The sequence below is a fragment of the Nicotiana tomentosiformis genome, chromosome 8 (assembly GCF_000390325.3).
Source record: "Nicotiana tomentosiformis chromosome 8, ASM39032v3, whole genome shotgun sequence".
Taxonomy (NCBI): Eukaryota; Viridiplantae; Streptophyta; class Magnoliopsida; order Solanales; family Solanaceae; genus Nicotiana; species Nicotiana tomentosiformis.
In genome coordinates, this window is record NC_090819.1 from 45,212,335 (window position 1) to 45,240,328 (window position 27,994).

General features: G+C 36.8%; 1 protein-coding gene and 1 long non-coding RNA gene across 2 annotated transcripts; one reads left to right on the forward strand and one right to left on the reverse strand.

The window, feature by feature from the left end:
- Nucleotides 1-18,634: 18,634 nt before the first annotated feature.
- On the forward strand, nucleotides 18,635-23,802 carry LOC104109839 (E3 ubiquitin-protein ligase ORTHRUS 2-like). Its single transcript, XM_009619207.4, has 9 exons — nucleotides 18,635-19,180; nucleotides 20,167-20,699; nucleotides 21,111-21,236; nucleotides 21,793-21,892; nucleotides 21,982-22,043; nucleotides 22,136-22,238; nucleotides 22,477-22,618; nucleotides 22,784-22,998; nucleotides 23,192-23,802. The coding sequence occupies exons 1-9, from the start codon at nucleotides 18,725-18,727 to the stop codon at nucleotides 23,507-23,509; spliced, it is 2,055 nt and encodes a 684-aa protein (XP_009617502.1). The 5' UTR covers nucleotides 18,635-18,724; the 3' UTR covers nucleotides 23,510-23,802.
- Nucleotides 23,803-24,730: 928 nt separating this feature from the next.
- On the reverse strand, nucleotides 24,731-25,444 carry LOC138896644 (uncharacterized). Its single transcript, XR_011410021.1, has 2 exons — nucleotides 25,311-25,444; nucleotides 24,731-25,084 (listed from the first exon to the last, which is right to left on the reverse strand). It is a non-coding gene; the product is annotated as an uncharacterized lncRNA (long non-coding RNA).
- Nucleotides 25,445-27,994: the final 2,550 nt, after the last annotated feature.

Sequence of the window (27,994 nt, forward strand, 5' to 3'; positions counted from 1 at the left end):
TCTACTTCTTTTACTACTAAACAAGGTTTCAAGTTTTAAATACTTAAGCTTGTGTATTTTTCTTTTAAGAATCAAACCTTCCGTCTTTCCATCTTCTTACTAAAAGTCTTACGCTATATGTGTTGTTATCACATCTGAAACACATTTGAGCCCCTCAAGCTCCAATTCAAACAATTACACAAGTGTAATAACATCATACAAACTTGCTCGTTATCTCAAATCATTAAAATAACATCATATATTAAGAATCAATCATCAAAACTCAAGATTTTCAACTTAAAAATCTATTTTTTTAACTTTTCACTTAATGCGTTGAAACGGTCTCGGGTCAATCGGGACCCCAACCAAACGGGCGTACAAGTCCAAAAATATCATATGAACCCACTGGAATCGTCAAAATATTAATTCCAGACCGTTTACCAAAAACGTTGAACGTGGTCAACTCAAGTAGATTTTAAAGCCACAAAATCATATTTTCTTTAAAATTTCACAATAAGCTTTTCGAAAAATGAACAGACTATGCACGCAAGTCATATTTCATCAAATGAAGCTACGTGAGATCTCGAAACATACAAAAGGGAGATAGTACTCAAAACGACCTATCAGGTCGTCACAATTTTATTCTAATATATTAAGTAAATGATTGCTTTAGAGGAAAAGATGATAGAATAACAAAAGGAAACACATTTAATATACGATTGTAATGATCCGATCGGTCATTTTAAGCTTTAGCATTCCATTTGGTGGTTTGAGACTATAAGTAGCTTCATATGATGTATTATGATTTGAGTATATAGTCAGTTTTGATTATCGAGTGGTTCAGGATTGATTTAGAAGAATGACTCTTGATTTGGACGCTTTAAGTTGGAAGAGTTGACCAAGGTTTGACTTTGGATTAAACGGACTCGGAATCGAATTTTGATTATTCCAATCCGTGCAGGATAGGACTTTTAGTATATCGATATGACTTATTTGAGGTAAGTGTCTTACCTATGTTGGGAGATGTTTTCCTAATAAAAATGATATTGTTTGCTACATGCAAGGGTAATATATATGCGAGGTAATGAGTGTATATGCATATGTCAGGATTATCCATACTCGGGGGTAGATTATACGATTCTTTGTGCGTTGTTGGAATATGTGATTTTCTTACCTCATATTTTACTTGACTGCTTGAAATTATGATTCAGCTTATTATAACTTGATTAAATTTGACGAACTCTTTGTGAAACTGTTAATGTGCTAAATTCGATCATCACTATACCTAATCACAAATACATGTTTATGACCATAATTCGGAAGTACTTGGGTTCCATACTTATGTTGAAAAGCATATTTGACCTTTGTCGAGATACTTGAACAATAGGGTTCTTGAGGTTTATTGAATTGTTTATTGGTTCAAGAGTTGTGATTAATGTTCACGTGATGTATTTTCTTAACCACTCTTCTTGATGTTATCCTTGCTTCCTACCTTGCTTGTCGTTGATATACATATGCTTGGTGAGAAAGAGTGTAAAGCCTGTGCCATTGCATATACATTATCATGTGAGGAAGAGTATAAAGCACGAAGGGTGATGTCATTCCATTTCATATACATTATTATGCACGAAGGATAATGTGCCATTATTTTACACTATCATGTAAGGAAGAGAGTAAGAGCACGAAGGGTGATGCTATACAATTGTTTTTATATTATAAAATAAGGATGAAAGTTCATGGTACGAAGGGTGTTTTCGTGCAGGCAAAGACGAGAGACGTGCATTATATTGTGATATCTTTCCCTTGCATATATATTTATATCTTTATTCTGAGTTGTCATTGTTGCACCTATGCTTTCTATGTGACTTGTTATTGTTATCCCGTCGTTGCCTTCTACCTTAATTGTTATTGTTCTATCTATGCCTTCTATCTGTTTATCTTGTCAAGATCATGCTTTCTATCTTATTTGTTATATTTATATCTATGCCTTTCTCGTTTGTTGTGCCTTCATCTAAACCTTCTACCATGCTAGTTAGTGAAATTTATGTTCTCCTACCTTAATTGCTATCATTACTTCTGTGATTCCCATCTTGTCTATTATTGTTGTCTGTATGCTCTGCCTTGTTCGTTATTACTATTTGTGTAATTTCTAATTGTTGTTATTGTTATTGGCATTTCTTTTACCCAGTTAGTATTGTTATACATATGCTTGGTGAGGATGAGATAAATACACGAATGATGTTATCGTGCCAATTGATTTGACAAATATTCATATATTTGGTAAGGGTGAGATAAATACACGAAGGTTGTTGCCGTGTTATTTGATTTGATATCTTGAAAACATTCCTCATAATCAGAACATTCATGGGTTTACTATGTTGTTTGGTGGTTATCGCTTTAAGAAGAGGGTTGATTGCGATATTGAGGAAACTGACCGTGATTTCGTTTAGTAATCATTTACTGCTTCACATATTTGCTCTTGTACTCTTTTCTATTATTTCTAATATTGTTTCTATTGCAAATCTAACTGAACAGGTTATATTAGTGAGTATCTTTTGACTTAAAAACCTCGCCACTACTTCACTGAGGTTAGTCAAGATACTTACTGGGTACATTGGGTCGGCTGTACTTATACTACACTTATGCTCCTTGAGTGTAGATGTTGGAGTTGCATAGATGTGGATGATGTAGCCTTGAATTGAAGACATACATGCATTCCATATTTGAGCTACCTCTTGTTCACAGTAGTTTAGGATTCATATATGTTTATATAAATTTTAATTAAATATTATATTTATTCTTCATATTAGCTTGTAAATCTAAATCGTATGGGCTCATGACTTGTACTACCAGTCCTTGGGGGTATTTGTATTGAATTCGGTTGTAGATTCTATTGTATATATTGTTGATTTCTCAATTTAGCTGTAACTTACATTACTTGGCTTACCTAGGGGGTTTGGTTAGGTGCCATCACGACTTAGTGGGATTTTGGGTCGTGACAAGTTGGTATCCGAGCACTAGGTTCATAGGTTCTACAAGTCCTGGGCAAGTGTCCAGTAGAGTCTTGCGGATCAGTTGATGACGTCCATACCTATCTCTGAGAGGTTGCAGGGCATCTATGAAACTTCCCTTCTTTCTTCCCTCACCGTGCGCCTCTGTCTCAACTTGTCGCATATATCTTTAATTTCTTCCCATTCACTCGTATGTGATATTGCGCACTCGGTATTAGCTATGTATCGACGGTTTGTGATGTTGTGGATGGACTATGAATGGATATAGATGCTTGATTATAGCTGTGATATGTTGTCTAGTCTTGGAAAGGATGCAGTGGTAGACCTTTCGGTTGTTCATTTGTGGGATGCAACGGATTCTTGTATCTGGTTGATGAGTACGGACTTAGAAGGATAAATTGGTTTCCTAGTTGTTGTGACCATGGTAGGGTCATAGGATATGTTGATTTGAGGTTAGTCGGTAGGATTTGAGGTTGTGTGATTCGTATGAGGCTTCTATTCAGTGGAATGCATATACTACCACTTCGGAGGGCTTGAGGAAGTTGGGTTGTCGGTTACCCTGGTGAGTGTGTACTTGGCAGAGTCTTTGGAATGTTTTATGACTAAAGTCACATGGGTTTATGAAGTATTCGGCTGATTAACAGTGTGAGACCGAGATAGCTACAAAGGAAGGGTGTTATGGGTTACAGACGACGTGGTTTATGGCTTTGAGCCAAGTGGGGGAGCCTACTATCGATGATCGGATTGCATGGTCATGCATTATATTAGTTCCTGGACTAGGATGTGCTTGCGGATTAGCTATGATTGAGAAAGATTTCATCTAGGATGATGTGGAGCAAGGTGAATGATTATCAAGAAGATTCTGATGAGTTCAAGACTCATATGTGGTATTTAAAGATTTTATTTTCGGATTTGTGTATGGCTAGGACTTGAGATCTATATTAGATGGTGTCTAAACTTGTGGTACTTCTTTATCATTATTGACTCTACATGCAGTATTAGAGAGATGCAAGAGACGGCTTCGTGGTTGTAGAATGTCCCTTCAGAGAGAGCATTTCGAGTTGAGTTACTTCTGGGTTTGGCAGTGTGCATGACTCGATTGAGTTAGAGGGAAATCAACTCTGCTAATTTGATTATGTGTTAATGGGTTTTGAAGGATTCACGATGGTTATGGCCTCAGCTCGGGGTTAATGTCTTCTACGGGTATAAAAGGTGTGTTACATTTGGTGATGTCCTCCCCGGACTGAGTTAAATGGAAGGTTCTTGGTTGATGAGGTGTTCATCTTGCTGGTGATTCAGAGTCGATTATTAGTTTTCATATTTTTGCGAGTTAGCATGATAGTGGTGTTGCGTCGTGTGAGATTGAAAGTTGTGAGTACAAGGTTGTGGTATAGTTTCGAAGGGAAGGTTATGAGTTTTTGATGGCACGGACGATTTCAGAAGTTTAAGAAAATGCCGACACTATTTGATGTCGCTTGAGAAGAGTGTGCATTTTGGAAGGTGAATTGTGTTTTGACTTACGGATACTTGACTAATGTTATGGTGATCGCCTGGTTTGGGCTGCTGAGGTTCAGGTTTTGCTATGTGGCGCACAAGATCAGTGTGGGTATTTTGCATAAGATGATGGAGCATTAGTGATGTATCAGCCATTTGAGTAGTGGAGTTGAGATCGGATTGGAGATTCTGGTATTCATGAGGTTTAGAGAATGGATGTCCTCGTAGGCAGACTATTCCTTGATTGCGGATTGTGAAGAATTGTTGAGAATTGGATAACTGATGGTATGTGTTATAGATAGGTTGTTATGGGATATTGTTGATAAGCATGTGGTTGTTTATTGTGAGCGTTATGGCTAGATGGGTATTCCATGTGGATCGGTATGTTTGGATCAGGCTACGTGCCATAACAGAGTTATGATAGAACATGATTCTTCATGCTTACTTCGTGTGCCTTGCTTCTTCCTTGTGAGATGGGTTTATAGCATTGTGCTTTGTGGTGGTATTTGTTAGGTGGTTCTCTCATTTGGTTCTCTTTCCATCTTCAGCTATATTCAAGTTGTTACTTGTTGGGTAAGGATTGCATCGTATGTGACTAGGTGGCATTTGGTGTAGCTCACAGGTCGAATAGCTTCTACTGAGTGAGTGGTTATGAGTTTCTACATGTTTCTTACATTATTAGCAGTGTTGTGAAGGTTTAGAACAAGGTTATATTTGATATGAGGTATGTTACTGGTACCGGGTTTGGTAATGAGCATCTATTGTGGTCAAAGATATAGCTACGGACATATGAGCGATGGGTTACATTGTGTGGTCATATCTCAGGAATATATTTATGATCTTATGTAGCTTGTTGAGATTGATATAATATGTATATGCGATAATCGGATCGTATCAGGAATTTAGAATGTTGGAATTTGGGTCTATTGTTGATATATTAAGGTTGACGAAACAAATCTTCAGTTAGGTTATGTTGACATGATCATATTGGTTGAGGTGATGTGGGATCACTCATGGGCATCTGTATGGAAAGTTCATACAGTGATTTGATGACTTTAGAATGACTCTTAGAACGTTCGAGGACGAGCGTATGTTTATGGGGGGGGGGGGGGGATATAACGACCCGACCGATCGTTTTGAGCTTTAGTGTTCCATTCGGTGGTTTGAGACTTTAGGTAGCTTCATATAATGTATTATGACTTGAGTGTATGGCCGGTTTTGGTTTTCGAGTGGTTCAGGATTAATTTGGAAGAATGACTCTTGATTTGGAAGCTTTAAGTTAGAAGAGTCGATCAAAGTTTGATTTTTGGGTAAACGGACTCATAATCAGATTTTGCCATTTTTGGCCCCCTTCCCCCAAAACACCCCTACCCCCCTCCCCCCTCCCCCCTCCCCCCAAAAAACTTTTAATCGAACCCATAAATTTAATAAATTACACTTTGTCCCTATTTTAAACTATAAATATCCCCCATTCTTCTTCATTTTTTTCCACAAAAATCAATCATTTTCTCTCAAATCTCTTACATTCTATCTATATTATTTTCTCGATTTTCTAACAATCAACTACGTTTCAAGTATTTGGGCAAATTTTTGGAGCAACTTTCAAGCTTCAAAATAATTCGTCAAGTATTTGGAGTAATTTTTTGGGCAATTTCTTCTAGTTTCAATATTTAATCACGATGCACTCGTTCCATCTCCTAATTTTAATATTTAATTTTTTCGTATCATTTTAGTGCTTAATTTTTGTATTTACTTTACGTGTTCTATTATCATATTTCATTTGTGTGTTTAATTTTTGGGTTAACTTTTCTAATTTAATTTCGTATTTAAATTATGGCTCCTAAAAGTGTATTTGACATATTTTAAAAAAGTAGTAAAGGTGCTAGTGGTAGTAATCCTAATCCTTATCTTAATCCTAATCCTAATCCTTCTCCTAGAAATTAGAAAACATATAGATGAAATGACTCATGTTGATGAAACTTCATTTTCTCAACCCTCTGCATGTTATAATATTAATTTGGGAGAACAACTAGATCATAAAACTTTACAAAGTCAATTTGGCAATGGTATTTTTATTAAGGACGAAGAAAATGAGGAAGAAGAATTAGATGAAACACCCACTAGTCCAGCAACACAAGCTCCAACTCAGAGTCAATCTCGGTCTGGAGCTTTACCCCATGTACCTCCTGTAAGGGGTAAGCGTAAGGTTGAACGTACCAAAACATCACTTGTATGAAATTTTTTTAAACATGATAAAGTCAATGAACTTGCTATATGTGAAAAATGTAAGGCACGATTTTTACATGGAAAATCAGGTGGGACGGGGGGTTTAACCAGGCACTTAGTTAAGGAACACAAATATTTATGGATACAAGCTCAAATTGATGCCGGAAAAATTTCGGATCCTAGCAGTGATATTGGCGCTCCTAGTAGATTTGGCGGGGGTTCTAACTTTTTACAACAATAGCTTCACCCTGCTTCTGGTAGTATACTACATCCCTATAACAAAGATAGAGATCGTAAAAATTTAGCAAAAATGGTTGTTGTCTGTGGTTTACCTTTTACTTTTTCTTCCCACCCTGCCTTTGTGCATTATATACAAGAAACTTATAATTCTACTTTTCAAGGTTTTCCTAAGACCGCAGTTAGAAATGATGTTTTTAAATTTCAAACTGAATATCTTCAGTATATTCGTTGTATATTTTTTTACTTAGATTGTAAAGTGTATCACATCTGATATAGGTCGTAGTCCTAATGGTTGTAATTATTTAACTGTTACATGTCATTGGGTTGATCATCACTAGAACATGAAAAATGTATTATTGATTATAAATTTATTGATTCAAAACACATTGGAGCATATATTGCAACTACTGTTCTACAAATAGTTGATTTATATGGGCTCATTGATAAAATTTTAACTATCACATTAGATAATGCTTCTGCTAACACAACTGCAGCAACTAGCTTAAGAGCTAGACTTTGTCCAATTAATCCAGCAATTTTCCATGTTAGATGTGCATGCCATATTTTTAACTTGGTTGTAAAAGATGGTATTAATTTATTTTATGAGGCTTGTAGTAAAGTACAACATGTTTGTGGCTATATTTTTTGTGCTAATAAAGCGAGTAGACTTCGTGAGTTTGCACAACAATATGCTAGTGCTAACATTCCATATAGAAAAATTCCAAAAGATGTTTGTACTTGGTGAAATTCTACTTATGAAATGCTTAAAGTTGCGTATGATTATCGGGTGCCTATACAAAAGGTATTTAATATGCATAATGGTATCCCCGCAGATCAAATTATTGATTCTGATTGGGATAAGATCAAAGAGCTTACTAAATTTTAGAAAATTTTTATTATGTTACAAAATAATTTTCTGTATATATTGTCCTACTGTTACACAAATATTATGGTATATTTGTGGAATTTATTTTGTATTTATTAAGTATAAAACAAGTCCAACTTATGCACCAGCCATTAATGAAATGATTGCAAAATTTAAAAAGTATTTTTTCCCTATTCCCCAAGTTTATTTAATTTCTACTCTACTTAACCCATCTTTAAAATTAAGAGGTGCAAAGGGACTTGTTCGTAAAATTTATGAGAATTTAGCAATTCAAGAAAATGAACAGGCATCTCTCGAAGACTGCAAAGCTAAAATATACGTATGCTAGATCAATATTTGATAGTTATAAATCTATGGCAACAACAGGTGGTAAAAATGCTCCTACTACTTCTAAGGCTAGAGTAGATGTATCACGACCCAAAATCCTAACCTGACATGATGGTGCCTATCATGGTACTAGGCAAGGCGACAGTTTTAAAAATATTTCCAACACTTTTAACAGAAAACGAATTAAAGCAATTTAAACAATAAAAGTTCTCATAAACGGGATAGAAATCCAAAACACAACGCGAAAGTTCCCAACTATCGGGGTGTCACAAAGTACATGAGAATCTATACATCACAAGTCTGGAAAATAATGTCTATGATAGTCTGAAACTAAATACAATAAGTGGGAAGATAGGGAAGGAGAGACAAGGTCTACGAAATGTCAAGCAACTACCTTGATAGTCTCCGAGAATCTGAACTCCACAACTCAGCAACCGCCGTGACAGGAAGCACCTGGATTTGCACACAAGGTGCAGGGTGTAGCATGAGTACAACCAACCCAATAAGTAACAAATCTAACCTTCGGACTGAAAGGTAGTGACGAACTCAGCAGGTACAGTTCAACATAGAAATAACAGTAAAAGAATGTACGCATGCTTCCAAGTTCAACAGTTAAACTCAATTCAAGTAAAATAGATCAAATTCCAAATGATATGAGGAGTATGACCTCTCTACATCTACATGTTGTATGCAATGCACCACTGAAAGTCTCGTGTACTCACACTCTCAGAATACTCAATCACTCAGTACTGTATATGGCCAATCCAGCCCAGGAAAAATTGATTCCATATATATATATATATATATATATATATATATATATATATATATATATATATATATATATATATACACACACAGTTAGTCACTCAGTACTGTATAAGGCCAATCCAGACCAGGGGAAGATCCATCCCCGAATATAAATGATTCAGACAAGATCCATGTCCAAGGAAGTTCCATCCCTCAAATAATCAATTGCGCTCACTAGGGGTGTGTACAGACTTCGGAGGGGCTCCTTCAGCCCAAGCGCTACAATAAGCCAGATCCAGGCATAAATCAATAAACATGTTGAGGCGTGCAGCCCGATCCCATAACTGTCACTCTCAATTAGGCCCTCGGCCTCACTCAATCATCAATCTCTCCAGTCTCTCTCTCTCTCTCTCTCTCTCTCTCTCTCTCTCTCTCTCTCTCTCTCTCGGGCTCACAGTGTCGTGAAACTAGCCCAAAATGATAATATGACATAGCAATAAATAGCAATAGAGACTGAAAAATGATATGGAATGAATAAATATGATTGAATACGAAATGTCAATGTAATACATAAGTCAACAGCAAGGAAACGACTACTATGGGTCTCAACAGTACCAGCAATAGCCTAAACATGATTTCTAGCATGATTGACAGCTCAATTACTTATCACATGATGAAAACATGGATATCAACAAGATAAATCCACTATACAGTTCCACGAAATCGACTAGGTCACAGTTCTTATGGTGCATGCCCACACACCCGTCACTTGGCATGTGCATCACCTCAACACCAATCATATAACACGTAATTCGGGGTTTCGAACCCTCAGAGCCAAGTTTAGAAGTTTTACTTACCTCAATCCGGAAAAATCTCTACTCCAACACACCCTTGCCTTGCGAAACGGCCTCTGAATGTCTCAAATCTAGCCATAAACAATTCGATGTAATCAACACGGGCTAAGGGAATCAATTCTAGAAGAAAAATATTAAGTTATTAATCAAAAGTCAAAAATTGACTCAAAAGACGGTCCCCATGCCCATGTCTCAAAATCTGCTAAAAGTTACAAAACCCGAAAGCCCATTCAACCACGAGTTCAACCATACTAAATTTACCAAAATCCGGCACCAAATCGTCACTCAACTCCTCAAATCAAACTCTCCAAATCCCTAGCCTCAAACTCCCAAATTCCACCTTAAATACACACAAAACTAGGTGGGAAAATCAATGGGGAAACAAGATTCTTGATCAAAAAATGAGCACAAGGGACTTACCTCAAGAAAACCCTCTCAAAAATTGCTAAAATCCGTGCTTGAAATGTTTGAAATGAAGCTAAAATCGCGAACCCTTGTTTTAATAATCTGCCCAGGCTTTCCGCTTATGCGTACACTTAACCGCATCTTCGGCGTCGCAGAAGCGACAATCCACCCGCTTCTGCGGTGAACCACTGGAGCTGGGCCTCCGCTTCTGCGGTGTTATCTCTCACATCTGCGCAATCGCAGGTGCGGAAATCTCCATCGCACCTGCGCACAATCTGCTTCTGCACCCTTCACACCGCACCTGCGACCATGGTCCTCCCTAATCTTGGCCGCATCTGCGAATCCTCAGCTCGCACCTACGATCAAAGCTCCGGAGGTGCGATTACACCAGCAAAATCCCTGCTTCAGCCATGCATCAAGTTCTATTTTCGATCCGTTAACCAACCGAAATCAACCTGAGGCCCCCGGGACCTCAACCAAACATACCAATAAGTCATAAAACCTCACACGAACTTAGTCGAGCCCTCAAATCACCTCAAACAACATCAAAAACACGAATCGCACCCTAATTCAAGCCTATTGAAGCTAAGGAATTCTAACTTCTACAAACGATGTCGAAACCTATCAAATCACGTCCGATTGACCCCAAATTTTGCACACAAGTCACAAATGACATTACAGACCTACTACAACTTCCAAAATTAGCATCTGACCCCGATATCAAAAAGTCCACTCCCGGTCAAACTTTCCAAAAATCCAACTTTCGCCATTTCAAGCCTAATTCCACTACGAACCTTCAAATCATAATCCGGACACGCTCCTAAATACAAAATCACCCAACGGAGCTAACAGAACTATCAAAACTCCATTCTGAAGTCATTTACTCATATGTCAACATCCAGTCAACCATTTCAACTTAAGCTTTCAACCAAGAGACTAAGTGTCTCATTTCATTCTGAAGTCCCTCCGGACCCGAACCGACTATCCCAGCAAGTCACATAACAGTTATAAAGTATAAAATGAGCAATAAATGGGGGAACGGGGCTACAACTCTCAAAACGACCGGCCGGGTCGTTACAATAAGTTCTATGGGAAGGTATAGATGATATAACAGGTTTTGATTCATCTATTGATGATGAACTTGATTCTTATCTTAATCAGTGATTGGAAAGTATTAAAAATGAAGAAGGCAACAAATAACTTTTGGCATGGTGGAGGGAGCGTGGCAAGGCATTTCCAACACTTTCAATAATGGCCCGAGATATACTGGTTATTCAAGCATCATTAGTAGCATCAGAGAGTGCTTTTAGCGAGACAAAATTTCAAATCGGAGATCATAGATATTCATTAGCGGAGGACATCCTAGAGATTTTCGTCTTATTCAGAAATTGGATTAATTCAGAAAGAAGAAATCTTGGTTTTGACAAATTAACCCCTAGGGAAGAAGAAGAAGAATACAATGAGATACTTAGCACTGGGAGCGATAACGACATGGAACTCATGGAACATCAATCAACATTGCCAATTCCAGAATAATGTCCGAGAGAAATTATAGATAAGTTACAACGAAGCTATATTGGAGCTTACAAATATTAGTATGATAATTTGTAATTGGCTACTAAGAGGCCTAGTTCAAACATAACCCTTCCTAGAAGGTGGCTGCATAAATTAGGTGCTCTTCAAAAGACTTGTATTTGTATTTGAAATTTGAAAGTTCTATTAATAAAATAAAAGGCTTTAAGCCTTGAATTATTTTATGAATTGTCTTACACTCTTACTTAGTTACTTTATGACTTGAAATTATATTAAATAAATTACAAGTCTATTATAATTACAAAAATATTTCGTTACAAGTCTTTTATTTTAATATTTTATAATTCTTTACTTTCTTTCTTTATAATATATTAAGTTTTAAGTTTATTAAATAAGTCAAAAAACTAGCCGTTGCAAACTTTAAAAACTGAGTCATTGTCAACTTAAAAAAATAACTATTGCTATCTATAAAAAATTAGTTGTTGCCAAATTTAATGCTTAAATAATTATTTTTTAAAAAAAATAATAGCCCCACTTAAGGTCCATGAACTGTCCCGTCCCATCCCGTTTGTTAGTGGGATGGGATGAGCCAACCGGGTTGTCCCGTTTAGGCCCGCCCCGCTACCATCCCGGTTAAATATCGTCCCGTCCCGACCCATCCCGTTGATTATGTGTTAATGGGTTTTGAAGGATTCACGATGGTTATGGCCTCGACTTGGGGTTAATGTTTTCTACGGGTATAGAAGTTGTATTGCATTTGGTGATGTCCTCCCGGACTGAGTTAAATGGAAGGTTCTTGGTTGATGAGGTGTTCATACTGTTGGTGATTCAGAGTTGATTATAAGCTTTCGTATTTTTGCGAGTTAGCATGATGGAGGTGGTGCGCCGTGTGGGATTGAAAGTTGTGAGTACAAGGTTGTGGTTTAGTTTCGAAGGGAAGGTTATGAGTTTTTGATGGCACGGACGATTTCAGAAATTTAAGAGAATGCCGACACTATTTGATGTCGCCTAAGAAGAGTGCACATTTTAGAAGGCGAATTGTGTTTTGACTTACGGATGCTTGACTAATGTTATGGTGATCGCCTGGTTTGGGCTGCTGAGGTTCATGTTTTGCTACGTGGCGCAGGAGATGTGTGTGGGTATTTTGCGTAAGGTGATGGAGCATGAGTGATATATCAACCATTGGAGTGGTGGAGTTGAGATCGGATATGGTGATTCCGGTATTCATGAGGTTTAGAGACTGGATGTCCTCATAGGCAGACTATTCCTTGATTGCGGATTGTGAAGAATTGTTGAGAACTGGATAACTAATGATATGTGTTATAGATAGGTTGCTATATGCTTTTGGAAGGTTATTTACCTGATTATGGATGATCAAAATTGGTTTAGGAGCTATTTTTGTAAGCCTGATGAGAATATGTATTCTATACCAGGTCATGTTTACTTACTCTTATGCAATTGCTAACGTAGGTATATCATCGGGCAAAATGGATGTTACTCGTTCCCTGGTCTATGTTGTGTATTTCTCGCTTATGCTACAATGGGCTGCGAGACTACTTGACTATTCACACACATGATGTGATTCTGTTTGGGCCTTGCAACGAGACTCGAGCGATATGGCTCATGGGGTGTTAAATTATTTACTGCGTCTTAGCTGGGTTTTTCTGTTTGTGGTATATTGTGCTATTTGTTTATCCATGGTTATGGTCATGCACTTTGCGTGTTTACTGTTGATAAGCATGTGATTGTTTATTGTGAGCGTTATGGCTAGATGGGTATTCCATGTGGATCGGTATGTTTGGATCGGGCTACGTGCCGTAACAGAGTTATGATAGAACATGATTCTTCGTGCTTACTTCGTGTGCCTTGCTTCTTCCTTGTGAGATGAGGTTATAGCATCGTGCTTTGTGGTTGTATTTGTTGGGTGGTTCTCTCATTTGGTTCGCTTTCCATCTTTAGCTATATTCAAGTTGTTGCTTGTTGGGTACGGATTACGTCATATGTGACTAGGTGACATTTGGTGTAGCTCGTCGGTCGAATAGCTTCTACTGAGCAAGTGGTTATGAGTTTCTACATGTTTCTTACATTATTAGCAGTGTTGTGAAGGTTTAGAACAAGGTTATATTTGATATGAGGTATGTTACTGGTACCGGGTTTGGTAATGAGCATCTATTGTGGTCAGAGATATTGCAACGGATATATGAGCGATCGGTTACATTGTGTGGTAATATCTCGGGAATATATTTATGATTTTATGTAGCTTGTTGAGATTAATATAATATGTATATGCAATAATTGGATCATGTCAGGAATTTCGAATGTTGGAATTTGGGTTTATTGTTGATATATTAAGATTGACAAAAGAATCTTTAGTTAGGTTGTTTTTACATGCTCATATTGGTTGAGATGATGTGGGATCACTCATGGGCATATGTATGGAAAGTTCATACAGTGATTTGATGGCTTTGGAACGACTCTTAGCACGTTCGAGGACGAACATAAGTGTGGGGGGAGGGGGGGATGTAACGACCCGACCAATCGTTTTGAGCTTTAGTATTCCATTCGGTGGTTTGAGACTTTAGGTAGTTTCATATAATGTATTATGACTTGAGTGTATGGCCAGTTTTGGTTTTCGAGTGGTTCAGGATTAATTTGGAAGAATGACTCTTGATTTGGAAGCTTTAAGTTGGAAGAGTCGATCAAGGTTTGACTTTTAGGTAAACGAACTCAGAATCAGATTTTGATTATTCCAATAGGTTTGTATGATAATTTTGGACTTGTAAATATGTTCTGATTTGGTTTCGGAGGTTCCTAGAAGAATTCGACACTATTTGTCAAAAGTTGGCAATTTGAAGAACTTAAGAGTTCACAAGTTTGACCAAGAGTTGACTTTGATGTTATTGGACTCCAATTGGTGTTTTGAGACTTTGGATAGGTGTATATAGTTGAATTGAACTTGTGTGCAAAGTTTTGAAGTAATCTGAAGTATTTAGTGTGATTCGGGCACTCTTTTGAAAGAATAAAGATTTAATAACTTAATAGAAATTCTATTCGGTTTGAGCTTCGATTCTTTATTGTGATGTTCCCGTGGGTATTTTGAGTCTGTGGATAAGTTTGAATAATATATTTGTACTTGCTGGTATAATTGGATTGGGTCCCGAGGGGTTCGGGTGTATTTTGGATCCTTGGTTAAAAAACTAGTTAAGTTAAGGATTTGGAGTTTTACCATGGTCAATATCGGGTCAAGATGACCTCTTTCCGGTGTTTTGAGTGCGCGAGCAGGTTCGTAGCGTATATTATGATTGAAATACACATATGGTTTGTGTCCGGAAGGTTTCGAATGAGTTTTGGGTGCTAAAACAAAGATTTTCTTTTTGCTATTTTTTTTTTGTGTAAATAATTATGAAATTACCATTTATGTCCCTGAAATTTTCAGACTTCCTTTAAAACTTCAAAATAATTTATCTCCCTCATTTTAGGGCCAAATTGGGTGGTTCAAAAGGCTATCTTGGGTGTAATCTCACAATGATCATGTTGGGCTTATCAAATTTGAGTTTCAAGATCATCTAAGATCTAATTCGGGTTGGGACAACTGATGCATTTTTACTTGTTTCGGAACTTAGTTACTTTTTCTCACAAGGTTTTGGAGCTCAGATTTGAGAGATTTTGGAGGGGATTTTCACCACATGAATTGGGGTAAGTATTTTTGACTCAGATTTAATTATTTTACATGATTCCATCTTTGATTTTGGTATTTTGATTATGAATCTAAGAGAGAAATTGGGGATTTTTTGTCTAAACTTTTCTAAAGTGAATAATTGAGTTTTAACGTCGATTCGAAGTCGAAATTGGATGAAATTAGTATGTTTGGACTTGTTTTCGAATGTATTATTAGAATTTATGAGTTTTATCGGGTTTTGGGGTACGAGTCCCAGGTTGGCTTTTTAGTTGACTTTGAGTATTTGATTAAAGATTCGACCTTTATCGTTTGGGTTCGATTTTTATGGCCTTATTTGATGTTTTGAGTTACTTTTGGCTAGTTTCGAGCCATTCGGAGGTCGATTCGTGCAAAATGACGCTTCTAGTGTATCGATATAGCTTGTTTGATGTAAGTGTCTTGCCTAGCTTTGTTGTGGGAATTTTTTCTAATAAAATGATATTGTTTGCTATATGCGGGGGTAATATATATGCTAGGTGACGAGCATATATACATGTACCTGGGTTATTCATGCTCGGGGGGTAGATTATACGATTCTTTGTGCCTTGTTAGAATATGTGAATTTCTTGCCTCGTGTTTTACTTGACTTCTATAATAATATGAATAGGAATTTCACTGTTAGAAATCATGATTCACCTTATTATAACTTGATTAAATTGACGGACTCTTTGTGAAACTGTTGATGTGCTAAATTCGATCATCACAATACCTAATCACAAATACATGTTTATGACCATAATTTGGAAGTACTTGGGTTCCATACTTATGTTGAAAAGCATGTTTGCGCTTTGTCAAGATACTTGAACAATAGGGTTCTTGAGATTTATTGAATTGTTTATTGGTTCAAGAGTTGTGATTAATGTTCACGTGGGTGTATTTTCTTAACCACTCTTCTTGATGTTATCTATGATTCCTACCTTGCTTGTCATTGATATATATGTGCTTGGTGAAGAAGAGTGTAAAGCACGAAGGGTAATGTCGTGCCATTGCATATACATTATCACGTGAGGAAGAGTGTAAAGCACGAAGGGTGATACAGTGCCATTGCATATACATTATCATGTGAGAAAGAGTGTAAAGTACAAAAGGTGATGCTGTGCTATTTTATATACATTATTACACACGAATGATAATGTCGTGCCATTATTTTACATTATCATGTGAGGAAGAGGGTAAAAGTACGAAGGGTGATGCCGTGCAATTTTATATATATATATATATATATATATATATATATATATATATATATATATATATATATATATATATATTATATATATGAGAGTTCATGGCACGAAGAGTGTTTCCGTGCAGGCGAGGACGAGAGACATGCATTACATTGTGATATCTTTCCCTTGCGTATACATTTATGCATTTGTTCTGAGTTGTCATTGCTGCACCTATGCTTTCTATGTGACTTGTTGTTGTTGTCCCATCGTTTCCTTCTATCTTAATTGTTATTATTCTATCCATGCTTTCTATCTGTTTATCTTGTCAAGATCATACTTTCTTTCTTGTTTGTTATATTTACATCTATTCCTTTCTCATTTGTTGTGCCTTCATCTAAACCCTCTATCATGCTAGTTAGTAAAAATTTATGTTCTCCTACCTTAATTGCTATCATTACTTCTGTGCTTCCCATCTTGTCTATTACCGTTGTTCATATGCTCTGCCTTGTTCGTTATTGCTATTTGTGTACTTTTCATCTTGCTGTTATTGTTATTAACATTTCTTTTACCTGGTTGGTATTGTTATACATATGCTTGGTGAGGATGAGATAAATGCACGAAGGGTGTTCTCGTGCCAATTGATTTGACATACATTCATATATTTGGTAAGGATGAGATAAATGCACGAAGGGTGTTGCCGTACCATTTGATTTGATATCTTGAACACATTCCTCATATACTGAAGATTCATGGGTTTACTAAGTTGTTTGGTGGTTACCGCTTTAAGAAGAGGGTTGGTTGCGATATTGAGGAAATTGGCCGTGATTTCATTTAGTAATCATTTACTGCTTTGCATATTTGTTCTTGTATTCTTCTCTATTATTTTTAATATTATTTCTATTGCAAATCTAACTGAACAGATTATATTAGTGAGTATCATTTGACTTAAAAACCTCGGCATTACTTCACCGAGGTTAGTCAAGATACTTACTGAGTACATGAGGTCGGTTGTACTCATACTACATTTCTGCACCTTGCGTGCAGATCCCGGAGTTGCGTAGCTGTGGAAGACGTACCTGCGTTCCAGATTCGAGTTACCTCTTGTTCACGGTAGTTTAGGATTCATCTCTGTTTATGTAAATTTCAAACATATATTGTATTTATTCTTCATATTAGCTTGTAAATCTAAACCGTAAGGGCTCATGACTTGTACTACCAGTCCTTACGTTATTTGTATTGAATTCGGTTATAGATTCTACTGTATATATTGTTGATTTCTCAATTTAGGTGTAACTTACATTGCTTGGCCTACCTAGGGAGTTAGGTTAGGTGACATCACGACTTAGTGAGATTTTGGGTTGTGACAACGACACATTCAGTTATGATTATTGAACTATCATTCATCTTCATGAGATTAACATCACTCTTGAAGAATATCCTATGCTTTCCAACATGCAACGAAAATACGTAAAATGAAAAAAAAAAAAAAAAATTAATTTACGATACATTGAGTTTTCATTGTTGAACTATCCATTCACCACTATAGGATTAGATCACTCTTGTAGAATATCATACACTTGCCAAGCTTTTCTAGTTGCTGTATCAAGTTCTGAGGCAAATAGCACATATATATTTTGATATGGTTTCATCGTAATTGAAATGTATAACGAAACGTAAAAAATACAAAAAATAAATTAATAGAATGAGAAAGTCAATATGCGAACTTGCGTGACACCTTGATTTGTTATGGTTAAGTTTTTTAAATAAATGCAGTGATAAATGGAAGAAGTTTAATTATTTGCAGAATTTAACACTTGAGCCTAGATTTGTAGATGAAATTTAAGGAAATTACTTATAGAGAAATTAAATTTGGTGCAAGTGTGTAAGTAGTTTCCCATTTATAGACCAACAGGAAAATAGAGGGAACACCAAAATTTGAAAATTTGACCTAAATTTTCACACCATTTTTTTAATCGAAAAACATCCCCGCGTCCATGGGGCAACAGTCCCACTTCCTCTCTCCCTATTTAAAATCGCCAATCGTCTCTTCTCTTTTCTCACGCCCTCTCTCATTCTCACTCTACTTCATTGGCTTTATTTTCCCCTAAATTTTACCTTATATTTGCTGTCCGATGGCGCACGATAGCGACCTCCCATGCGACGGCGATGGCGTCTGTATGGTGTGCAAAACGAAGCCATCGGAGAATGAATCCCTCCTCTGCAAGACTTGTGCTACTCCCTGGCACGTCACCTGCCTCTCTGCTCCTCCCAATTCCATGGCCGACGCCGTCAACTGGGAGTGTCCTGATTGCTCCGTGCCTCCCGATGCCCCCCCGGTCGCCGTTAAACAGAATGCCGCTGCGGCTTCCTCGTCATATGGCAGTGATTTGATCGCCGCCATTCGGGCCATAGAATCCGACTCGTCGCTCACCGAACAAGAGAAGGCCAAGCAACGACAAGAGCTCTTGAGCGGAAGCGCTAAAGCCAGTAATCTAGAGGGTGTCAATACAGACAACGATGTTCTCAACATTCTCGATGGAAGTTTGAACTGCTCTATGTGCATGCAACTGCCGGAGAGACCTGTCACGGTATATCGCCTTTTCATTTTTTTTTTGGTCCCTTGCTTTGTCCCCTTTTCCTTTTTAAATTTTACGTTTTAGTTTCATTCTCCTCATTTTGGTATTAAAGATATACTAGTTCTGATTTGGCATTATCGCAAGGTGCCTCACATAGATGCTTATCCCGAATTGTTCCAATTTCACTCCCGAGATGACTTCCTTCTAGGTTCACATTTGTAACTTGGAACACAAAGAGCCTTATGTTTTGGACTCATAAAGTTTTATGCTTAATCAGAAGAACAGGAAGAGCCTTTTTTTTTTTTTTTTTGATAAATGTTACTCAAAACCTGATGCTTAATTTCAACTACTGAAATGTCCTCGCTTTACTCCTCGTAGATATATGTTACTTGTATTGTTGAGTCTGATCCTGAGAAGAGTTCATGTGTGAATTTCTTTGTTGAATGGAGGCGAGTTCAAGGGCTTCTTTGATTGCGAAATGCACACTTCTTTTGTTGTCATTAAGTTTCCTTCCCCTGTGCTGTTAGAGAGGACAATTCTTGAATAGGAAATAGTGGGAAAATGGACAGTGAGATAAGTTGCAAGCCAATGAACATATCAAAATTGACATCAATAAATAGGTTTGCGTAAATAAGGATATATGCCCATGACTAGGGGATTAGCCCTTCCCTGTCTACCTGTTCCAGTAATCATTGTTACTTAAAATGGTGTATGTGGTATCTCGCGCTTTATGTTTTGATTTTATTTTTAATTATTTTGTTTCTATGATGTTTTGAGTACTAAAATATTGTTAGGTTTGCATGAGACACATGATTTTGAACCACTCAAGCCCAATAGAATGGGCATTAGGAGTATTTTACCTATTTGGTTGATCACTTGCTTACAAGTGATCTTTCATCCTTTGTTGGATAAATGCTCATTTCCTTTTCAAGGAATAGTAATTTAATTTGGAGGCTTCACACAGCTCCATCTTACTACTATTATCTTTTCCATGTCAGACACCTTGTGGTCATAACTTTTGCTTGAAGTGTTTCCAAAAGTGGATTGGGCAGCGGAAGAGCACATGTGCTAATTGTCGCACTCCTATTCCGGCGAAAATGGCAAGCCAGCCTCGAATTAACTCTGCTCTGGTCATTGCCATAAGAATGGCAAGAACACTACGATCTGGTGCTTCTGGGGGGACTTCAAAAGTTGCCCATTTCATTCACAACCAAAATAGACCTGACAAAGCTTTCATCACTGATCGTGCAAAAAAGTCTGGGAAGGCTAATGCTTGCAGTGGGAAGATTTTTGTCACAATCCCTGGTGACCATTTTGGACCAATTTCAGCAGAGAATGATCCAGAGCGCAACTTGGGCGTCTTAGTTGGTGAGACTTGGGAGGATCGTTTTGAGTGTCGGCAATGGGGGGCTCATTTCCCTCATGTGGCTGGAATTGCTGGACAGTCACATTACGGGGCCCAGTCTGTTGCACTTTCTGGCGGATACGAAGATGATGAGGACCATGGTGAATGGTTTCTTTATACTGGAAGGTAAAGTTTTGTCTGTGTTGCTTGTCTTTATCTTTTGTTTGATGCATGTGCCTTCTGTTGTTTCCCTTTTCTAGATCACCTTGCATGCAACTTGTTTTCTCAAATTTACTCTACGTATGATTCCACTTATGATAAATTTGCTGTGTTGAATTTCTATTCTCCATTGTTTCTTGTGTTTTGAGCACCATGCTCTTGTAAAGTATCTATCCATTGTGGTTAAGCTGAATTCTTCTTTTGCTTTCTGAAAACCGTTATGAGTGTTATCAATTTGACTTTCATTTACTTAAAAGTGAGTCCAGATTAATGCTTGGTTTTGCATTTGTTTACTTATTTACACTGATAACTCTTGGTGCTGCTGGTTTCTGTCGAGGTACTCTTCTAACTAGTTTTATGTTGATTTGTGTTGGCTAGTGGTGGAAGAGACTTGAGTGGTAACAAGCGAACAAACAAGTTACAATCATTTGACCAGAAATTTGATAAGCTTAATGAAGCTTTACGTGTCAGCTGTGTCAAGGGTTATCCTGTCCGAGTTGTGAGGTCAGTTGGTGCCTTTAACATTTTGATTAAAAAGGTAGATAACTGAAACGATTCTTGGTATCCCTTCTTTTGACTGGAAATTGGCTGATTTATTGTTGTGTTAGGCACTCTTGGGCTGGTCAATAAAGTATACGTAGTTGGCTTATGTATCTTCCACAGTGTGATGTTATGTATCATAGAGATGTTAAGTTTCATGTCAGAGTAGCCAAGTTTGCATGACTAGCTGATGTACTTGTGATTGGTCTTGACATTTCATGCAATTGCTGTTGTTTTTTTCTAATTTTTTAAAGTAGCAAGTAGGGTGATTGTTCGTGATCTATGTTGCAATCTAATTTTTAGCTTCAGGATGCTGACTTTCTGCTACTGAAATGACTTGCCCTTTGACAACAAAATAATTTCTATCAGCATCCACTAGTTGAGCTATCAATAGTCTATTTGGTGGGATTTGCCAATATTTACATCAATTCTCAGATTTTTTTCATTGCCGTTGGGGGTGTATTTCTAATGCACACGTTTTATCCTATGCACAAGTTTTATCCTTTTCTTATATATATAGGTCCCATAAGGAGAAGCGTTCTTCTTATGCACCAGAGAAGGGAGTACGATACGACGGGGTTTACAGGATTGAAAAATGCTGGCGGAAAGCTGGAAAACAAGTTTGAAACTCTTGTCCAAATCTTTATGCATCTGTATCTCCTATTCTCCATCTTTGTCAATAATTTATGTGTCCTTGACATTTGTGCAGGGATTCAAAGTGTGTCGATATCTTTTTGTGCGCTGTGATAATGAACCTGCCCCATGGACCTGGTCTTTTTTTGTGCATTTTTACTTATTTGCAAATGCCCATCCCCTTCTTTTTGGGGTTTTCTTTTATTTAATTCACTTTGTTATATTGGCAGTGATGAGCATGGGGACCGTCCTAGGGCCTTGCCTTCCATAAAAGAACTAAATGGTGCTACAGATATAACTGAAAGAAAAGGATCTCCGGCTTGGGATTATGATGTGAGAAGCTAGATAATTGTAACATGATATTTGGAATAAGTAAACTTTTATGTGTGGTAATTTAGAACATTAAAGGATGATGGTTGTCAGATTATGTGATTACTTTTTGCCAATTTAATTGGGGTATTTACATCCTTTCTTTAAATGCAGTGGCATTTTTTAATCAACTTTGTTGTATGTGAAGTATACATTATATGAATGTTGGGACTGTTTTTAATGTATGGTTTCTGTTTTACAGGAGGAGAAGAGTTGTTGGATGTGGAAAAAAGCTCCTCCTACTAGTCGAAAACCTATTCAATGTCAAAATGATGATGGAACAAAAGAGAGGAAAGTTAGACCAAGGAAAAATACAGTGTCTGTGAAGCAAAGGCTTTTGAAAGGTATACTTCTCATTCAATGCTTGTCATTATATCTTTTGCCTTCTAATCTGATTTAACTAGGTAGTTTGTGGTATTATCTAATTTTAGGTTTCCTTTTGATTGTTAGTGATTGCATAGTGTCTTCAATTTAATTCTCAATATCCATGAAATGATGTAATGGTGCAGAGTTTAGCTGTCTTATTTGCCGGGAAGTGATGAATCTCCCACTTACCACTCCATGTGCACATAACTTCTGCAAGGCATGTTTGGAAAGTGCCTTTGCAGGACAGTCTTTCACAAGACAGAGGGGTGAAGGCAGACGGACATTACGAGTGCAGAAGAATATAATGAAATGCCCGTCATGCCCAACTGATATATCTGATTTCCTCCAGAATCCCCAGGTACCTAATTCACAATTTACCTGATGACTTTGTGATGCTCCAAAATCCGATCATTACTGATTACCATCTCAGTAGTCTATATATGAATGTCATAAGCAAGACTTAATCATTCCATGGTATTTGTTGAAACACGAGACTTTTGTACTTCTGAGTATAAGCTTTAGTCTTACACTGAAAGTTGTTTTGGTGGCAGATTAATAGAGAGTTGATGAATGTAATAGAATCATTGCAGCGCCAAATTGAGGAAGAAAATGCAGGATTAAATGAAGATGTTGATGGTGGCTCAGATGGAAAAGATGAGGTTCCAACTGAAGAAGCTGCTGAAACTGATAAACGTGTTGAGGATGATAAAGAAGGTGCGAAGCCTGTCACTAATACTGAAACCAAGCAGACAAACAAGAGGAAGAGGTCCAGTGATAGTAACAATGTATCACCTAAAAAATCCCTTGACAAACCTGATGTGCATAATCTTGGGGAAGTTGATTCTGCGATACCTGAACTTTCAGTTTAGGGTTTGATGGAGCAAACGTGTCTTTGAAGCAGAAGAAAAGTGGTGTCAGCTGGCAAGTGCACTAGGATTGGAAGGTGGTTTCACTGAATGATGATTCTGAAGTGAATAATTTATGGTTTATTTTTGGTTGGACCTATAACAACTCCTTGGTGCATTTGTCATATTTCAATTGCATTACCCTTTTTATTTGGTGTTAAAAGCTATCAGCAGCAAATTGGTGTTTTAGTGTACTCTTTTTGGAGGGCAGATATAAATTATGAACTGCAACCATAAATGTTGGAGATTTCTTTTCATTATGCATCTCTTGCGTTCTGTCTTTCTTTTATTCATTTATTGTCCAGATACAGTAATAAGCTACGCATTTATGCCCTTGGTAATGGTAGAGAGTTCAAAATAGGTAGAGTTTTCCTACTAGTTTGCGAGCATAGTTTAAATCTTTTGACAATGTATTCAGCAAGGTGTAGCTGGAACCAAGCAAGCGTCTTGAAATAATGGTTCATAACTACACAAGTTCATGAGAGGGTAGCAGCTTGAAGCCTATATCAGCACTGAATAAAGTAGGTGAAAATGTATGGAGTAGAATTTCTCTCCTCTTTAACAATTCATGTTGTTAAATACTGGAGATGCCTTTTGCAACTCTCCTACAATTAAAGTTGCTTCAATTGCATGGGTAGGAAAAGGAATTGTAAAGCTACTAGCGTGAACAAATCGATCTATAAAGGAAATAAACTTTAGGGTTTAATAGTAGAGCCCCAAATATTACCAGCCCTAGCAGAAGCGAAAGATGACACCAGCTTCTAAGTTCTGGGGCTGTTCTAAGTTCTACGATTTTAGGGCATTTCTTACTACGTTACTCTTATATTATTATTGCATTTGTTGGATTACTCCTTGTTGTATTCTCTAAGTTCAGCAATTAACTCTAAGTAAGCAACAAGACATTTTCAATGATCAAATTTATTCCTTTATGTACTTTTTTCTCTTAGTTGATACTTTCTAGTTTTGGACAGATTTTTTTTAACAGCCAAGTGAGCTTAGGATGTAGTTTTGAGTACTTTAATTAAGAATATTATAGTCTATGGCTCTATGTACTAGTTAATATTCAAATTGAATAAACCGAAACTACCAAACCGAATAAACCGAAACTGAAAGGAGAAAAGCTGTAACGTACCGATAACAACCTAACTAAGTTGTAATCGCAATAACAATGTCCTGTTCTGAAGATAACAAAAAAAGCAAAGTCATATAATTAAGCTCATTACTAAACCATATTTAAGATGTGATTAGCTACCTTCCTTGAATGCAGCAAACAAACCAAACAGGTGTTGGATTCTCGATGGCATATTGAACCAAACTCTGGCCATCTGTTTGAGCAAGAGCTGAAAAACGTTGCCTATGGTCCAAAAAAGAACCAGTAACCACAGAGCTTGGTTGCATAGATGTAAATAAGATATAACGACAGGGAAATCCACGAGCTCCGATTGCATAAAAATAAATCAAGAATTTTCTCGATCAAGCTGTTCAAAATGGAAGCAAGGGTGTAGAAAATGCAGCGGCTGACATGTATAAAAAAACTATCTGCAAATTTGAGAAATTCATTAATATGCATGTCATAATCAGACAGTTTAAACTACGAAAGACACGTTTATCAATCAATGCAGTCTGTCTTTTGGTAGATCTGGATTTGCACATAGCAATAAATACGGCCGAGGATAGGAAAAAAACAAACTTCCTTGCTTAGGAAGACAAAACAGACAGCTTTCAGTAAAAGTTTTGAAAGAGACGAACAGAAACTTAGAGAAACCTTTTGCACTGATACGAATCCTAATCCAAGCTCTCAAAGTTGTAGCTAATTGGAAGAGATCTAGAAATGCTTGCATTTTACTAGCGCATATGAAGGAGGAAAGCATATGTATTTGACCGTGTCCGTACTCATTCATGCTAAAACAGAGGAAAATTCAGTTGTAAAAACTTACCCGCATATATATACTATGTTTAGTTAAGTTAACCATAAGACAAACTAAGGTCTACTAGGAGTTGTATTTTTAATGCATAGAAAAAGATAGTAAATTCATTTTAACTAACTTTATACTCCATCTGTTTCAATTTAAATGACATATTTCACTTATTGAGTGTCGAACTTGTTGAGATATATACTATTAACTATGGGTTTTGTTTGGATATAGTATTTATTATGGAATATTTGTTTATTCAATTTTAATAAAGTTTTAAATAGATCATATATTAGTCTGTGTCCTTTGCTTATATAGTAGATGATTTAGTGTATAGAGTTTAGCTTATACACGGAAGATTAAATCATCGATTCTTATAAGTATAAAGTTTGAGTTCACAATCTAACGATAAAATTGGACAAACCATCAAGAATGATTGTAGCACAAGATTAAATATAATTTATCTTGATTATAAGAATGATTTAATTCCAACTTCTTGTGCTAGTACATTTTATATGTATTGAACGGACCAAGTAGAGATAAGTATTTTATACTCAATAAAATAAACTCTCTAGCCATTAAATATACTTATACTCTTAATCTTGATATAATTATTATTAACCATGTATATATTATTATTATTATTATTATTATTATTAAAAGACAAGATTCTTTCGTGGGTCAATATGCCTGAAAAATTGGATAATAATAATGTAACGACCCAACTTGTCGTTTTGTGAATTAGCGTCTCGTTCAGCGACTTAAAAGAAAAGAATTGACAGGAGAGTTGAATTTTTAGCAAACGACCCCAGAATAAAGTTTTGATGATTTTAATAGCTCCGTATGGCGATTTTGGACTTATGAGCGTGTCCGAAAACTTTTTCGAAGCCCGTAGCTAAATTAGACTTGAAATGGCTAAAATAAAAATTTAAGTTTGGAAGTTAAAATAAAAATCCGATTCTGAAAATTTGAATACCTCCATTATGTCATTTATGACTCGTGTGCAAAATTTGAAGTCATTCCAGATTGATTTGATATGTTTCGGCATGAGTTTTGAAAGTTGGAAGATTTGGAAATTTATGAGTTCGATTTGTGGTGTGATTCGTAGTTTCGACGTTGTTTGATGTGGTTTGAGGCCTCGAGCAGGTCCGTGTTATGTTTTAGGACTTGTTGGTATGTTTGGTTGAGATCCCGAGTAGCTCGAATGAGTTTCGGGGTGAGCTTTGAGCGAGTCCGGGCATTTCGGCACTCTGACAATGTTATGGGATAGTTGAAGTGCGGAGGGCACATTTTAGAGTGCAGAAGTGCAGCCGCAAACTCCCAAAGTGCTGTAGTAGTAGGAATTGTGCGGACCGCACTTGAAATTGTGTTGTCCGCAGTTGAAATTGTGCTGTCCGCAGAATATCTCTCGCGGCCGCAGAAATGAGATTTTCAGGTTCGATGGTCCAATTTCGGAATCTTATATATTTTAATTTACAAGGAATTTGGAGATGATTCAAAAACGAAAATTATAGTCCTTTGAATCTAGTTTCCAGAAAGGTAAATCAGTCATTATTTGGACATTTGTAGAGAAAGTTATGGTCAATTTACTAAAACCTAGTAGTGCATGCCACAAAAGTGCGGCCGCACAATTTGGAGTGCGACCACAGCACCTGTGATGTGCGACCGTACAAGAAAATGTGCGGTCAGCACAATGCGAGGTCAGATTGTGTACTATATAACCGAGGGTTAGGGTATTATTTCACACTTGGACTTTGGGAGCTCGGTTTGTGATGAGTTTTCATAGGATTTTCAAAGAATTCTTCAGGGTAAGTGATTCTAACTTGGTTTTCGCTATATTACATGAATCCATTCTTATTTTTATCATTTAATTAGTGAATTAAGTTGGAAATTTGGGGAAATTATAAAACCCTTCAAAAACGAAAAATATAGATTTGGAGGACGATTCGTTATCGGAATTTGATAAAATTGGTATGGTTGGACTCGTATCGGAATGGATGTTCGAATTTCTTGAAAATTCTGCCGGGTTCCAAGAGGCGGGCCCCGCGTTGACTTTGGTTGACTTTTTAGAATAAAATTTTAAGTCTACGTTTTATTATCCGAAATTATTTCTGATATATTTTAATGAAGTTATACAATTAATTTGGATAGATTTGAGCTGTCCGGAGGTCAATTCAAGCAAGAAGGTAATTTGAAAATATCGACATAACTTCAAAAAGGTAAGTATTTTGCCTAACCTTGAGTGGGGAAATTACCCCTGAGGCATCAAGTCTTATGTGCCATTTGTGAAATGTGAAAAGTCGTGTACGCGAGGTGACGAGTACGTACTCGAGCTTATATGTGCAAAATTTAATGAGTTAAAGTCTTGGGCATATTGTGTAGTAAATTGGATAATTGTTGGCATTTATTAAATCATCTATTTGCCATGCCTCAATTCGCGTTTGTTGAATTTGTTTTTATATGACAATTTGATGTGATTATTACTTGTATATTTATGTGAATTCCGTGAGTTTGGTGATTTGATATTTCCTGAAAA

What these genes read in the sequence shown, in the direction of transcription:
- LOC104109839 (XM_009619207.4), top strand. Translation starts at nt 18,725, where the DNA reads ATGGCGCACGATAGCGACCTCCCATGCGACGGCGATGGCGTCTGTATG. An exon ending in CTCCGGCTTGGGATTATGAT is followed by an intron (nt 22,239 to 22,476) that starts GTGAGAAGCTAG and finishes TCTGTTTTACAG; the next exon opens with GAGGAGAAGAGTTGTTGGAT. An exon ending in GAAGCAAAGGCTTTTGAAAG is followed by an intron (nt 22,619 to 22,783) that starts GTATACTTCTCA and finishes GTAATGGTGCAG; the next exon opens with AGTTTAGCTGTCTTATTTGC.